The sequence below is a fragment of the Symsagittifera roscoffensis genome, chromosome 5 (genome assembly GCF_963678635.1).
Source record: "Symsagittifera roscoffensis chromosome 5, txSymRosc1.1, whole genome shotgun sequence".
NCBI lineage: Eukaryota > Metazoa > Xenacoelomorpha > Acoela > Convolutidae > Symsagittifera > Symsagittifera roscoffensis.
This window is the reverse complement of record NC_087066.1, coordinates 36,252,364-36,267,089: the sequence shown is the minus strand read 5'-3', so window position 1 is coordinate 36,267,089 and position 14,726 is coordinate 36,252,364. Positions and strand designations below refer to the sequence as shown.

General features: G+C 38.9%; 2 protein-coding genes across 2 annotated transcripts in view; one reads left to right on the top strand and one right to left on the bottom strand.

Moving 5' to 3' along the window:
* The window catches only part of LOC134846715 (uncharacterized), a 413,719-nt gene that overhangs the window by 297,703 nt on the left and 101,290 nt on the right, over positions 1-14,726 (top strand). The gene's annotated exons all lie outside the window — the stretch shown is intronic.
* LOC134846153 (neo-calmodulin-like) lies at positions 3,071-7,795 on the bottom strand. The gene is made up of 3 exons (XM_063863386.1): positions 7,243-7,795; positions 3,463-3,564; positions 3,071-3,353 (listed from the first exon to the last, which is right to left on the bottom strand). Exons 1-3 carry the CDS (start codon positions 7,432-7,434, stop codon positions 3,159-3,161), a joined length of 489 nt encoding a protein of 162 aa, XP_063719456.1. The 5' UTR covers positions 7,435-7,795; the 3' UTR covers positions 3,071-3,158.

The window sequence follows — 14,726 nt, the reverse complement described above, 5'->3', positions numbered from 1 at the left end:
TTCCAAACACGGAAGCATTTTTCTCAGTCTCTCATTTTTGATCTATCAAATCGACAACTATAAAGCATAACGTATCAATTGATCAAGTGAAACCCCAGTTAGGGGCAATATTTTTAGTTGCTAAGTTGAGGGGTTAACCAGACATGGCCAAAAAATTTATTTCTATTGAGTAATAGTAGTCCAGGATACCTATAGTTTTATGTTATTTTTACTTAAGTCCTGCGGCATATCAAGAGTTCAAAAACATGGAAATGTAATTAATGAAAAACAATAATTGAGAGCAAGTTAATAAGCTGAAAACTACCTGATATAATTTAATTCTACTGAAGGTAGCTTGCTAGCAAAACGAGCACTCGCCTCTGCCTCTCTGCTACCCGGGTCGAGGTTGTGGTTTTGTGATCAGACGGTCGCGACCAAATTTTGGTATTTCCAGACTGCCACGACAAAAAATGGACATTTTCAGACCGCCGCGACCAAAATTTGGTGTTGCTAGACTTTGCGGACCAATGCAATATGTCCGCGACCGTCGCGACCGAAGGAAAGTTAATCGCGACCGTCGCGACTAAGGAATGTTAATCGCGACCGGTAAGACCGAATGAAAGTTAGTCGCGGCGGTCAAAAAATTAGACGCATCATGGTCGAAAAACTAGTCGCGGCGGTCCAAAAACTAGTCGCGGCCGTCCAAAAATTAGTCGCGGCGGTCCAAAAATTAGTCGCGGCGGTCCAAAAATTAGTCGCGGCGGTCCAAAAATTAGTCGCGGCGGTCCAAAAATTAGTCGCGGCAGTCCAACAATATTATTCAGTCGCGGCAGTCCAACAATTAGTCGCGGTGGTCCAAAAATTAGCCGCGGCGGTCCAACAATATTAGTCAGTCGCGGCAGTCCAACAATTAGTCGCGGTGGTCCAAAAATAGTCGCGGCGGTCCAACAGTATTAGTCAGTCGAGGCAGTCCAACAATTAGTCGCGGTGGTCCAAAAATTAGTCGCGGCGGTCCAAAAATAAGTCGCGGCGGTCCAAAAATAAGTCGCGGCGGTCCAAAAATAAGTCGCGGCAGTCCAAAAATTAGTCGCGGCGGTCCAAAAATTAGTCGCGGCGGTCCAAAAATTAGTCGCGGCGGTCCAAAAATTAGTCGCGGCAGTCCAACAATATTAGTCAGTCGCGGCAGTCCAACAATTAGTCGCGGTGGTCCAAAAATTAGCCGCGGCGGTCCAACAAAATTAGTCAGTCGCGGCATCCAACAATTAGTCGCGGTGGTCCAAAAATAGTCGCGGCGGTCCAACAATATTAGTCAGTCGCGGCAGTCCAACAATTAGTCGCGGTGGTCCAAAAATAAGTCGCGGCGGTCCAAAAATAAGTCGCGGCGGTCCAAAAATAAGTCGCGGCGGTCCAAAAATAAGTCACGGCGGTCCAAAAATAAGTCGCGGCGGTCCAAAAATAAGTCGCGGCGGTCCAAAAATTAGTCGCGGCGGTCCAAAAATAAGTCGCGGCGGTCCAAAAATTAGTCGCGGCAGTCCAACAATATTAGTCAGTCGCGGCGGTCCAAAAATTAGTCGCGGCGGTCCAAAAATTAGTCGCGGCAGTCCAACAATATTAGTCAGTCGCGGCAGTCCAACAATTAGTCGCGGTGGTCCAAAAATTAGCCGCGGCGGTCCAACAAAATTAGTCAGTCGTGGCAGTCCGACAATTAGTCGCAGTGGTCCAAAAATAGTCGCGGCGGTCCAACAATATTAATCAGTCGGGGAAGTCCAACAATTAGTCGCGGTGGTCCAAAAATAAGTCGCGGCGGTCCAAAAATAAGTCGCGGCGGTCCAAAAATAAGTCGCGGCGGTCCAAAAATAAGTCGCGGCGGTCCAAAAATAAGTCGCGGCGGTCCAAAAATTAGTCGCGGCGGTCCAAAAATTAGTCGCGGCGGTCCAAAAATTAGTCGCGGCGGTCCAAAAATTAGTCGCGGCAGTCCAACAATATTAGTCAGTCGCGGCAGTCCAACAATTAGTCGCGGTGGTCCAAAAATTAGCCGCGGCGGTCCAACAAAATTAGTCAGTCGCGGCATCCAACAATTAGTCGCGGTGGTCCAAAAATAGTCGCGGCGGTCCAACAATATTAGTCAGTCGCGGCAGTCCAACAATTAGTCGCGGTGGTCCAAAAATAAGTCGCGGTGGTCCAAAAATAAGTCGCGGCGGTCCAAAAATAAGTCGCGGTGGTCCAAAAATAAGTCACGGCGGTCCAAAAATAAGTCGCGGCGGTCCAAAAATAAGTCGCGGCGGTCCAAAAATTAGTCGCGGCGGTCCAAAAATAAGTCGCGGCGGTCCAAAAATTAGTCGCGGCAGTCCAACAATATTAGTCAGTCGCGGCGGTCCAAAAATTAGTCGCGGCGGTCCAAAAATTAGTCGCGGCAGTCCAACAATATTAGTCAGTCGCGGCAGTCCAACAATTAGTCGCGGTGGTCCAAAAATTAGCCGCGGCGGTCCAACAAAATTAGTCAGTCGCGGCAGTCCGACAATTAGTCGCAGTGGTCCAAAAATAGTCGCGGCGGTCCAACAATATTAATCAGTCGGGGAAGTCCAACAATTAGTCGCGGTGGTCCAAAAATAAGTCGCGGCGGTCCAAAAATAAGTCGCGGCGGTCCAAAAATAAGTCGCGGCGGTCCAAAAATAAGTCGCGGCGGTCCAAAAATAAGTCGCGGCGGTCCAAAAATAAGTCGCGGCGGTCCAAAAATTAGTCGCGGCGGTCCAAAAATTAGTCGCGGCGGTCCAAAAATTAGTCGCGGCAGTCCAACAATATTAGTCAGTCGCGGCAGTCCAACAATTAGTCGCGGTGGTCCAAAAATTAGTCGCGGCGGTCCAAAAATAAGTCGCGGCGGTCGAAGAAAAATTAGTCGCGGTAGTCGAAAAATTAGTCGCGATGGTCGAAAAGTTAGTCGCGGAGGTGGAAAAATTAGTCGCGGCATAGTCGAAAAATTGATCGCGGCCGTCAAAAAATGAGTCGCGGACCTCGACCCGTTTAGTTATGTATAAATACAACTCCGGTTCTCTTGCATCCTACTCAATTGGTTTTCACCTAAATCTGTACAAAAGGATGAAAGTTGTAGATTATATCTGCCAAAATAGTGTTTGTTTGGATTAACTCCAGTTGGTTGAATTCTTGTGACCCCTGCAGAGCTAATCATCCTCTGGCATCATCATCATGTGTTTGAACTCTGCCAAGTCTATTTTTCCAGAGTTGTCTGGATCTGCCTCTGCGATCAGTTCATCCAGTTCTTTCTTGCTTATTTTGGGATCCACTTCTTTGAACACTTTCTTCATCTCTTCCGTTGAAACTGTTCCAGAGTTGTCGGTGTCAAATAACCGGAAAACCTAAAATGAATAAACTCTTTCCAAGGTTTCTACGCAGATCCTTGCCTGGTACAGGGAACCGGTTTCTGTTCTGATGCCGCACTTCACTTTACTATCAATAGCCTCTTACCTGTTCCAAGTCCTCCTCAATGTCTTCGCCTGTCCTCAGGATGTAAGCCACCATCCGCATAAACGCATCAAAGTCATACACACCAGTGTCATCTGGATCCACCTAGAAATACTTACATGATTTTTTTTCAACTTGGTTGCTGTGAAGTTGGTGATAATTTTTGTTGCAATTTTTCTTCTTGTGTTATCTACGCGAAGTTAATATCCTCATACAGGGGCGAATCTAGGATTTTCTCGAGGGGGGGGGGGGGGGGGGGGGGATTTTCAAATAAAATTCGAACATTTTATCGACCCTTTTTTATGTCGACCAAAATGATTTTCCGAGCGCTCTCAGACTACCATCAAAACCAAAATTTTGAAACAACCGGCCAAGGAAAGTTTTGACCGAAAAAATTGCGTTTTTTCGGCGCGTGCTCTCCTTTAAAATTGGTATATATTGGCGCCATAGGCGCCTTTAGAAAACTTTCGGGTTAATCAGCCAAAAATAGGGGGGCGCTTTAGTTGGTGAGGGGGTCGGTCGAATGCCTGAGGGAGAAGCAGGGGCGGATATAGGGGGGGGGGGGAGGGAGGAGGCCTTCTTGAGAATTAGACCCCCTGCCGACCCAAAGGGTCCCCCTTTGTTCTGTTTTGAGATATCCATTTTTGGTGGCGGACCCTTCTGCGCCAATTTATACTAATTTTGAGGAGCGCGCGCCAGATAAAACGCGATTTTTTGGTGAAAATTTACCAAAAAATGCTCAAAAAGTCTTCTTTGCCTGTTTTTTCAAAATTTTGTATTTTTTTTCGAAAAAGGTCAACAAAATGTTACATTTTTTAATGGAAAATCACCCACTCCACGAGAAAATTCTAGATCCGCCCCTGGGGGAAAAGGCGGATAAACGATTTTTTCAAGATGGGATGGCATATATTTTTTGCAAAATAAAATATGAAAATTTTGTCAACTATTTTTAATTCTACCAAATTCATTTTTTGAAGTATCGCAAATCACTATACAGCCTTTATTTTGGGCAAAGTTTTTGCACCGTAGGCGAAGGTTTGAAAAAACAATACAAAAAAACGAAGGTTAGAAAAAAACAGGCCAAAAAAGCGAATGTATGAGAAAACAGGCCAAAAAAGCGAATTTATGAGAAAGGGGTGTCCACCCCTCTCCCCTAAATCCGCTACAGCTAACATCCAGAACGCTCTTTTCCTGGGACAACAATCCGAAAAAAAACACTAAGTAGTAGTTACCTGTGTTGCCTTTCTATTAGTTAAGTTAGATCACATTTTTGTTGTTTTTTTGGTGTTTTCATCGGATATTCGCATATTAGCTTACAACATAGCCTGCTTGCCCCAACCGGAACGGCGGTTTATGGACGGAGCTTGAATTTTTTCTGGATTAACTTAGTTCTGCTTTATCGTCTGGATACACAATCAGTTCGCGTTCTCGGCTAAAAACACATCGGTTGTATTTTTTTACGAACTTCTTTAAATTTGCGATATCAGAGAAATTTTATTATTTATGGGGGAGCAATTTAATGTGAATCTATTAAACAATTAGTCAGTTTAAGAGACTTTCTTTGCACTAGAGCTAACGTTTGGAAATTGCAGATGAAAAACAAAAAGTGGTGCTAGGCCAACAAGCCGTAAAGCCAACAATCCGAATCAAAAATAACCATTCCACAAACTGATATTGTTATGATATATAACAACAGATTGTACTGGTTGTTATGCAATTGTCACACAAATTTGATGTAATTTACGTTACTCGGAAGTAAATTTAACTTCAAGAAATGACAATTTGGTGAACATTTGCCAACAACTCGTACACTATCGTTGAGACCATTTGAAAAACGGGGAGAAACTTTGTATTTGGGTGTGTTTCAGTTTTTTTTGTTTTCCTCGCAAAATCAGTTACCAGAAATAATCATCGGATTGAGCCGAGTGGTATATCATGATGATACTCTTTCAGTCGTGGTTTGAGCGATTTTAACAAACTTTGCGGAAAATTTCTTTGTGTCGAGAAAAACATAATCGAAATTTTTCTTTTGTGGTCTAATTTTGAGCTAATAAGGTGAGCGTGCAGCATAAAATAGTTTATTTATGCTCAAACCAAGCAGCAAAATTTTAGTTTTAGACGAGTAATCTTAGTTTTTGGAGTTTTTTTCAGCGACATTTTGGTACTCAAAAACTTCAAAAGCCACAGTTTCTGCAAAAAAATGAAAAGACACAATTTTGCTTGCGTTTTTTTAACTTTCTTTTCCAGTTGTTTTCTGCAAACACTTTTTTAAATTGATCTATTTTACTATGACTGTCAAATATGCCTGAGCTTTTTTTCATTCAGTTCTTTTTATCAAACCACACAGAAAAAACGACACCAATTTGAAAAAAAGTGTGTTTCTGATGAAAGTAGTCGGAATATTTCGTTCTATTTAAACAAGAAAAATAACTTCAAAATTTGTTCTAGACATTTATTGTTCCGACTTTCGATACAAAAATAACGAAATATTTGTGCTCGGGGTGGTTTTTTTTCTTCAGACAAACTTCGACTTTTTAGTTAGCCATTTTTGACGGAATTTTTTCATATCATTCAAAAATTATTGTTGGCCTGAGCTTAAATTTGAAAAGATAATTTACCTGTGATCGTTTTTTGTAAAGCTATGGAGGTTTAGAGATTGCCATTTTGGCAAATTTGAGACAATTAACGCGCGATATATTTCGCGCTATTAACGCGTAAGCAGAGATGTAATCCGTCTTAGAAATCTTTCCAAATTGGTTGAAAGAAGCTTATTTGCCATAATTGATTTGTTAAAAGGAGCGAAATCTCTTCTTTTATAGTTTATATGGCGTGTCGGGTGATGATTTTTATTGAAAAAATTTCAAATTAAAAAAAAAATCATTTTTTTAAATTAAATTTGTTAATGATATTTATGTTATTAATGCTCCATAAACCTTAAAACGCAGTCGGAACATTCAGGACTTCGCCCTGATACGAGCAGTCTTGTTTAAGTTTGGCCAGGCTTAGATTTGACCGTGTCCAATCAATAATTTTCATGCGCACTATAAAATTCAACAAGATTGCTCATATATCAGAAAGATAAGCTTAGAATTGCGACTGCATTTTAAGGCCAAATTTAAAATTTTGTGATCAAAATATTGTTAAACTAATTGAAAACATAAATTGTTCCATGTTTTTTTCTTCTAGTTATCCCCCGACTCGCTTATATAAAATACATTTCAATGTGGAACGCGTTAATCTGCCGCTTACTCGTTTTACAGAAAGAACGCAATATATCGCATCATAATAATTCCAAATTAGCCAAAATAGCAACTTTCAAACCCCCGCAACTTAACGAAAAAAAGTCACGAGTAAGAATTTTTTTGAATGTGGTCTCAGCGCAATAATATGTTTCAGATGGTACAAAAATTGTCAAAAACGCTTTGTTAAAATTTAACTGAAAAAAAAACACCATAAATATTCCGCACTTTCTTCGAGAAAGTCGGAACAATAAGCATTTTGGGAAAGAAAAATATTAGTTCTTTTAAATTTGAGGACATTCATTTTTGCTAATGTTTTTTTTAACTTTTGACGTGATTTTCAAAAATAAGTTTACTACTAATATAAACTCCCAAGTACTGGAAGATTCAACAGCTTTCGATGGTTTTCTTTTGAGTTTACCAAATTTTCTTCACGTCTACGTCACAGCAGATGAATGCTAGAAACCATGTACAACCATAATGAAGTTGACAAATTAAACACCTTTTGGAATTCACCAGACAGTAATTTGGTCTGCTTACTCACATCGACCTCGAACTTGTCCAATTCCATGTCTGTGGCGTTGTAGCCCATCTGTTTCAGGTGGTGCTGCAGTCTGTCCACTGGGAGGAGAGAGGTGTAGTCCTCATCGAAGTAGTCGAACGCCTCCTTGAACTCCACCAGCCTCGCCCTACTCAGCCCATAACTCTTCTCCTCTTCACTGTATACAGAAGACATCCGAGGCTGATTGGTAGAACTAGGATGGCACAGATATCTAATGTAATTTAAATGCAAGTGTCGACTAAAAAGAAGGTGTCCTGATGTGAAATCAAACAGTAGAGTTTATCAAATTGAATGAAAACTTTTCAGATAAAATTTAAAAATATGCAAATATAAAGAAATTCTGATATTGATTGCAAATTTAATTTATATTCTTTAATATATAAAATGGGTCAACAAATAGTTCGGCGAGTCACAGAAAGCTTGAAGCTTCGGTTCAGAAAGCTCAGTAGATCTGAATTATATGGCCGCGCTCTTATCAAGGTTTAATTTTTATTCGACTATATCTTTTCGGTCGGTTTGTGCATTGATTTTTAAACATTTTATCAAACATTGAACTGCAGATTTTTCGCATGCAACTAGAATGAAAAACAAATAAAAGCTACATTGTTTTTGCTCATTTTCTTTTAACTTTCACACTTTTTGTCATTATTATCTTTTAAAGCTTTATCACAAAACTGAGAAAAAAACTTGAGCTTGAAAATAAAACTAAGATTGATGCCGTGAAAACAAGATTGAGTCTAAAAGTGACCAATTTTTTGTTTATTACACTATATTGCCAAAAAGATTCATACAGACTAAAATTTCACGTTTTTTTTTCTTCAAAAAACTGGAACTTGACAAAAAAAATCAGATTTACTTTACCGAGAAGTGAACTAATAACCAACAGCAGCACCTCTCGATTTTGTTAATAAATTTACTCTGGTAGGGATAAATTTATACAGTTTCTTCACAAAATCAGAAGAGATGAATTTTCTAGCGTTTTCGTTGCTTTCTTTTAAGTTTCTTTTGGTTAGGGTCTTTCCAGTCATTCGTTTCTTCATCAATGCCCACACACTCTATGATGTATAAATCAGGGCTGCATGGCCGCCATTCCATTGTCTGAACATGATTTTTGCCTAAATAATCTCTTATGAATTCTACTCTACGATCAGGGCAATTGTCTTCCATGAGCTTCTAGCCAAATTTTGCATAATCCTTGATCAAACTTTGTTCAAGTACGTCCCTATAAGCTTTAGCGTTGTTTGGCAGGGGACATTTTACTATTCCAAAACTACCGTCAGGTGTAATGAACCCCCAATACATAACAGAAAAACGAGAAGATTTCTTCAAAACAATACATTGTGGCTTATAACGTTCATCACGTTGGCGTCAAACTCGAATACGGCCCTCTGTCTTCAGGGCAAACCGGAATTCGTCTGAGAAAAAAACAGACTGCATAAAACTTGGATTTTAGCCCAAAAACGGCATTTTTTTTCCCGAAAAGTACTGTTTCTCTCGCCCAAAGTTAGTTTGAGAGCCGCGGATCTGTTCAAAAAACCGTTTTTCTCAAAAAGAATGTTTTGGTACTGTAACCGTTGTAATTCGACTGTAGTAACTTGATAGATCGTTTTCTGTCTCCTTTTTTTTACATCTCTGAACAAGAGTTTTTCATCTTTTCCTCTAAATTTTGAATTTCCTCCACATCTAGAAAGCCCAGAGAAGATAGGGTCTTTAAGATAAGCATTGTAAGCACTGCAGGTAGTATGTCGGTTCACTTTCAGCGTGTTGGCTTTTTTCCGACGGTCCAACCGTGTTGTTGTAAGCCAACAATTTTAAACTATACGTGATGCTTTTAGCCAAGTTTTTGATTTAACTGAATAAATTCAACAAAAACGCACAAAAACGTGAAACATTACGGACTCACTATTTTGTTTAATTACTAAATAAGACTAATAATATTTTGGTGACATCTTATCTAAAAAACGGTTTTTCAACAGACACTTTAAGAAAAAATGCCTGTATGAGTTTTTTTGATTAGATAGTGTAGCTACTGGTTCGAAAATAAGGAATAAATTGGTCGTTGGCTTCGGCATAGGAAGAAGTATATACAAAATCGCGGGTTGAAGTTCGTACAAAAAAATGCTTGTCATAGATTACGCAACTCAGAAAATTTTTGTACTTCCATTTTCGGAAAATATGTTTAGCATAAAATTTCAATACTGAAAAAATTTATCATTCATTTTCATGGTATAAAAAAGTTTTAGCCTAGTTTCAAAAAAAATTTGTGATAAAAAGAATGCCAAAAAGCTCATTTTACAAAACAAATTGAAAAAAAAATACATTTGTAATTTTCATGCAGTTAATTTTCAATGAGTTTTTATCAAATCATGAAACAAAATTGTTTTGTAGTTTAAAGTTGTATGCTGGGTTGTATTTGTGAATATGGGTTAAAATTTTCTGCCATATCTCTAGCTTATTCGCAGAAAACAACTTCTGAATTTTATAATTTTTTCAGTAAGATTCATATGAAATTTTTGGAACATGAAAAATATTGTTTGCTCAATAGTTTGTGAGAAGCTGTTCTCATGGCTGAAAATTTTCAACCAATCTTTTTCTAGAAGCTGAATGGTTTTGCTTAGAATTGATGTCAAAAATTTTACGCCAATCAAAAGCAGAAATTGAGTGATGGCGGTACAGCAAAAGTATACCGTGCAATTAAGGCAGTTACTATTTTTTTTGTTTCTGGTTTTTCCATTTTGCGACTCTGTTGGTAGTTTTGATATAAAGAGTATTTTCAAATGCGATTTCGATCTGCTCTTTACTTGATTGCTGATTTCGCAATCAATCTACTTCAGTTCAAATAAACTCGAATTGCTTGCTGACTCTGAGATTTTTATGATTTCTCTGAGACTTTTGAAACATCAGTTAAGATTGGTTGAATTAATCATCCGTCATTTGGTCTCTTTGTCATTTGAAATCTTTTCAATTAATTTCTAGGCCACCAATAGTTCATCAAAAAATTTTCCAATCATTTTTTGAATAAAAAATTGACGAACAATTGTCTATTTGTCATTGTTTGTCAGTTTAATTGCAGCAACACGTGTTTTTCTCAAATTTGAGCAAATTTCAATCAAATTGAAATTCATCTCGAGAAAACTCTCCAAGTGTTTCATATATGATTCAAATCATTGAAATCAAATCATTTTCATTGATATCAATCATTTTTTTTGCTGATGGTTAGAGTACGTGTTGACATAAAATTTTTCACTAAGCAGTGAATTTTTTCTCAAGGTTTTTATCTGATTAGACAAACTTTCTTCTAAAACAATTCTGCAATAATCTGAGAAATCATCAAAATTAAACCTCTTAGTCTGAATTGCGCAATCTGTTGAAGCGTAACAAATTGGTTCAAAATTGACTCTATAATTATGGTGTCTCTTTATTATCAGTTGAGTTTAACCAACTGTCACAATGTGTCAACTATGATAGATTCTTATGTTTTTATCAGTCCTAGTCATGAATGCGATGCTATATATGTTGAATATGTTTTTCGTAAGAGTTCGCCAAAAGTGAGTACACGTGAACAAAAAAGATATTAACCCTATTGATATATTTTGTTTCTATGTGAACTTTTCTTACTGATAACAAACATTAATACCAACTAAATTTTAGATAGTTTATCATTAACATCAATCTAAATAAAATCTTCTTAACAAATTTTTTGCCTTGTATTGATCCACAACAGTGGTGTCAAGACTGGTAACTTGAAATGAAGAACCATAGTGTTTCCTTAGATCTTTCAAAGCTTACGGAGGCAATGGCTTGATTGGTTGTTTTTCCGTGTGAGAGCACGATCAGGGAAGAAAACTGACAAGGTTGCAGAAGGAGCAAATTTCGCAGACTTTTGAAGTGCGGACATTTTCTTCAGCCAATTTGGAGTGCAGCAAGCAATTATGAAAGTGCGGAGTCCTGTTTTGCCAAACAACCTCAGCGGGATGTTATTCGATAAGATCTACGTTTTGATACGTAACTACTGCAGACCCAGAAGAGAAGTGGTTTCTGCTAAACGAGCAAAGTTCCTATTGATATCTCAGAATCAATGAGAAGCTGATGACGAGTGTCTTTTAAGACTTCGTGAAGCAGTTCGGTATTGTATGTTTTCAGAATTGAAAAAACACATCTGACGCGGAAGACGAGATGATACCGATGAAGTTAATCTCGTGTCATAGACCAGCGGACTCCCAGCTCAAGTTACCTTGTTAAAAGAGTTCAAAAAGGCATAGGTCTTACTGATATGCAAACTGTTTTGCTGGGACCTCTAAGGTTAACATTAAAGAAAAAATTATATACAATTCCAAGTCAACCTTCCGAAAACCATGAAATGTTAAATAAAACTTACAGTGTTAAAAAATTGGAAAGTCAAAACGGCGATGGGGGGGACTGCACGGGGGTAAGTCTTGTCTTTCTACAGGTAAGAAAAGTAACTCTTGTGGTAAGATAGGATAATTTGCAATAAAGTGTCGAAGTAAGTTAAGCAACAACAACACCAGTAACAGTAGATTTAATGAAAGAGTAAGCAATTATGCTTATGGGGGTCAAGTTCCAGAGGGGGAGCTAGAAAACTATGAGAGCTGTGGCACTAAGGTAGAAATGTTTTTTGCTTCAAGTCTCATCGGCATCGCCGCCGAATGCAAAAGTGTCGTAAATGATGAGGTCAAAATGCAAGTAGACACAGGCGCTGATACCACAGTGATATCGTCGAGAAGCTTAGAAGGCCTACTCTTGATGTAACTGCTCGGACTCTAGAATCGTACGATTAACACAAACTCTACTTCAAAGGAACAACTTTCTGTGAGCTGACATGGAACGGTCGAATCTACTCAAAGGTACCCCTGGCAGCTGTGCAATAAAACAAGGATTTCGGACTAGTGGCATGTTTATGTTCCAAGATGTTCTGCTTGTCTATGGAATATTCGAAAAGCGTATGACGGCAGTCATTGGGCGATTTAGAAAAAAAGAATTGCACCAACAATGAGACCAAATCAAACTCGAAACCACTCGCAGTTTGGTTTATAGGCGAATCAGCTTCATTTGGTGTAATCAAGCCTGATAATAGGCTTATTGAAAAGACTCGGAGCACCAAGATACCCACGAACCACAAAAAACCAAAAAAAATTTCCGGTCTGGCAAATTCTTACGGAGGAATGAATCCGAACTTTGACATCAATATTCTCCCACTCTAAGATTTACGAAGTCAGGACGAAGTTACGGGTTATCAAACAAGAACTCTGCTGAAAGTCAGTCGTGCAACCCTACTCCCTAAGGCAAAGAAGTGACTGTGACCACCGATGCTTTAGAGCAGGCAGTCGGCGGGAATCTTTCAGAAGATAGACATCCGGTGACCTACGGTTCAAGGAAGAGATCGACAGCTGAGCGCAACTACTCCAACGTAGAACGACGAGCAGCATTGTCAATCGCGATTGTGGTCACACGACTGAAACAGTTTTTACTGGGGCGCAACTTCAAGCTTCAAACAGATCAGAAAGCCTTGCAGTACCTCTTTGCGCCAGACGGAGAGATACAGAAGAGCGCATCCACTAGAATAACCAGATGGGCCATTGCTCTGATCGGACTCTTCTACAAGTTAAAATATGTGCTAGGATCTTACATGTGGACACTCTGAGCAGACTGCGTTTTGGTTGCCAGTCCGGAAAATCTGTTTCTTTGAGAATGACATCTGCTTCGCAGACAAGCAGATAATCAAGCTGAACGACATCAAAAGCGACCTCCAATCAAATCGAACTTTTCAAGAATTTTTCAAATGGATACAGAACAGTGAAGGTAGACAATCCTCAGAAGCTGAATCACACTTCAAGAAGGAAGCTGAAACATTGACAATACGAGAACGAGTCATCTTCAGGGTTGTTGGACCTTTCATACCACCGCCGAGATTCAGAGTTCAAATTATAGACGATGCCCACCAGACGCATCCAAGAAAACAGGCAAAAGAAATGGATTTGAGAATGGTTGCTTTGTGGTTTGGCAAGTCACAAGACGTGGAACGACTTGTCTCAAGATGCGAGATCTGCCAAAAGAACAGACCATTGCTTGGAAAAACAGTTTCCAATTGGCTACAAACTGACGTATGGGAACGAATTTTTTTTGGTTTGGGCCCACATCAGAGACCAAGGAAACCTATTGGCTCTTTGGTCTTTGATGTGACCTATGCAAGAGGATGCTGAATCGAAGCATACCCGACCAATGACAAAACTACTTTAACTGTCCAGAAATGTTTGTCAGCGGTTCTTGCATAATTCGGAGTACCAAAATTGAAACTTTAGTCTTTGACAACGGACCCGAATTTGTAGGAAACCATTTCAAAACATAGAGCAAGTTTCAGGGAGTTCACAAAATAGAATTGACGATATACCTTCAAAGAGCAAATGGACTAGCAGAAAGAGCAGTCCAGACAATTAAACATGCCGTGAAAGCAAGGGGGAAAATTTATCAGTCAATTTATTTGCGTTTCTCCAACCAGTACTAATGACGCATAGAAAACCTTTGAAAGCGAAAGAAAAAATACCAACAGAACTTATCCTTGGACAGCAAATCAAATTACCCACCATAAAAGTTTTTTGACGTAGGTGAAAAAATTCTCTTCAAGCCGAACAAAGACACGGAAGCACAACCAGCAACATTCATCATTCGACGTGGATCCAACAGATCGTGGACCCAACCCAATCAATCAGAATAAAATGTTCTTGTAAGCGACAACCAGATTGCGAGATGTAGTCAAGATACCAATACCACAGATGAAATGAGCGACATTGTCGACGATGAAACATGAAGGCGAAGAACAACCTTCACCAAATTCCGACGACGATCAATCCGAACAGGTCGCCGACGAACCCAAGAGATCTTCAAGAATCCCAAAACCAACGAAAAACTACGGAGATCCTATACAGACAGATCTTTTTAGAAAAGAAGGGAGGATGTGGTGATCTAAAAAAATATCAAGATTAAAACTTTTTATATAAAACTTAAAGAGAACTAATATATAAACATACCCAATCTGTAGAAGCGTATCCAAGTTGTTCAAACCTGACTCTTTAATTACTCCTGTCTCTTGTCAACTATTATCAGTTGATTTTATATAACTGTCACAAGTGTCAACTCTGATAGTTTCTCATGATACTAATCAATCCTATTCATGAATGCGATGTTATATCTGTCGAATGTATTTTTTGATAAAAAAAAATATCGAAAATGGGAATACGTTAAGAAAAAAGATGTTTTGTATCCCAGATGACATATTTTGTTCTTATGTATACTTTTCCCACTGATAATAACTATAAATACTAGCTAAATTTTAGGTTAATTATCATTAACATCGATCTCAATAAAATCTTCTTTAGAAATTTTTTGCCTTGCACTGATCCACAACAAAATTTTTGCCTGGTTTGGTTTTTTACGAATCATGATATGAG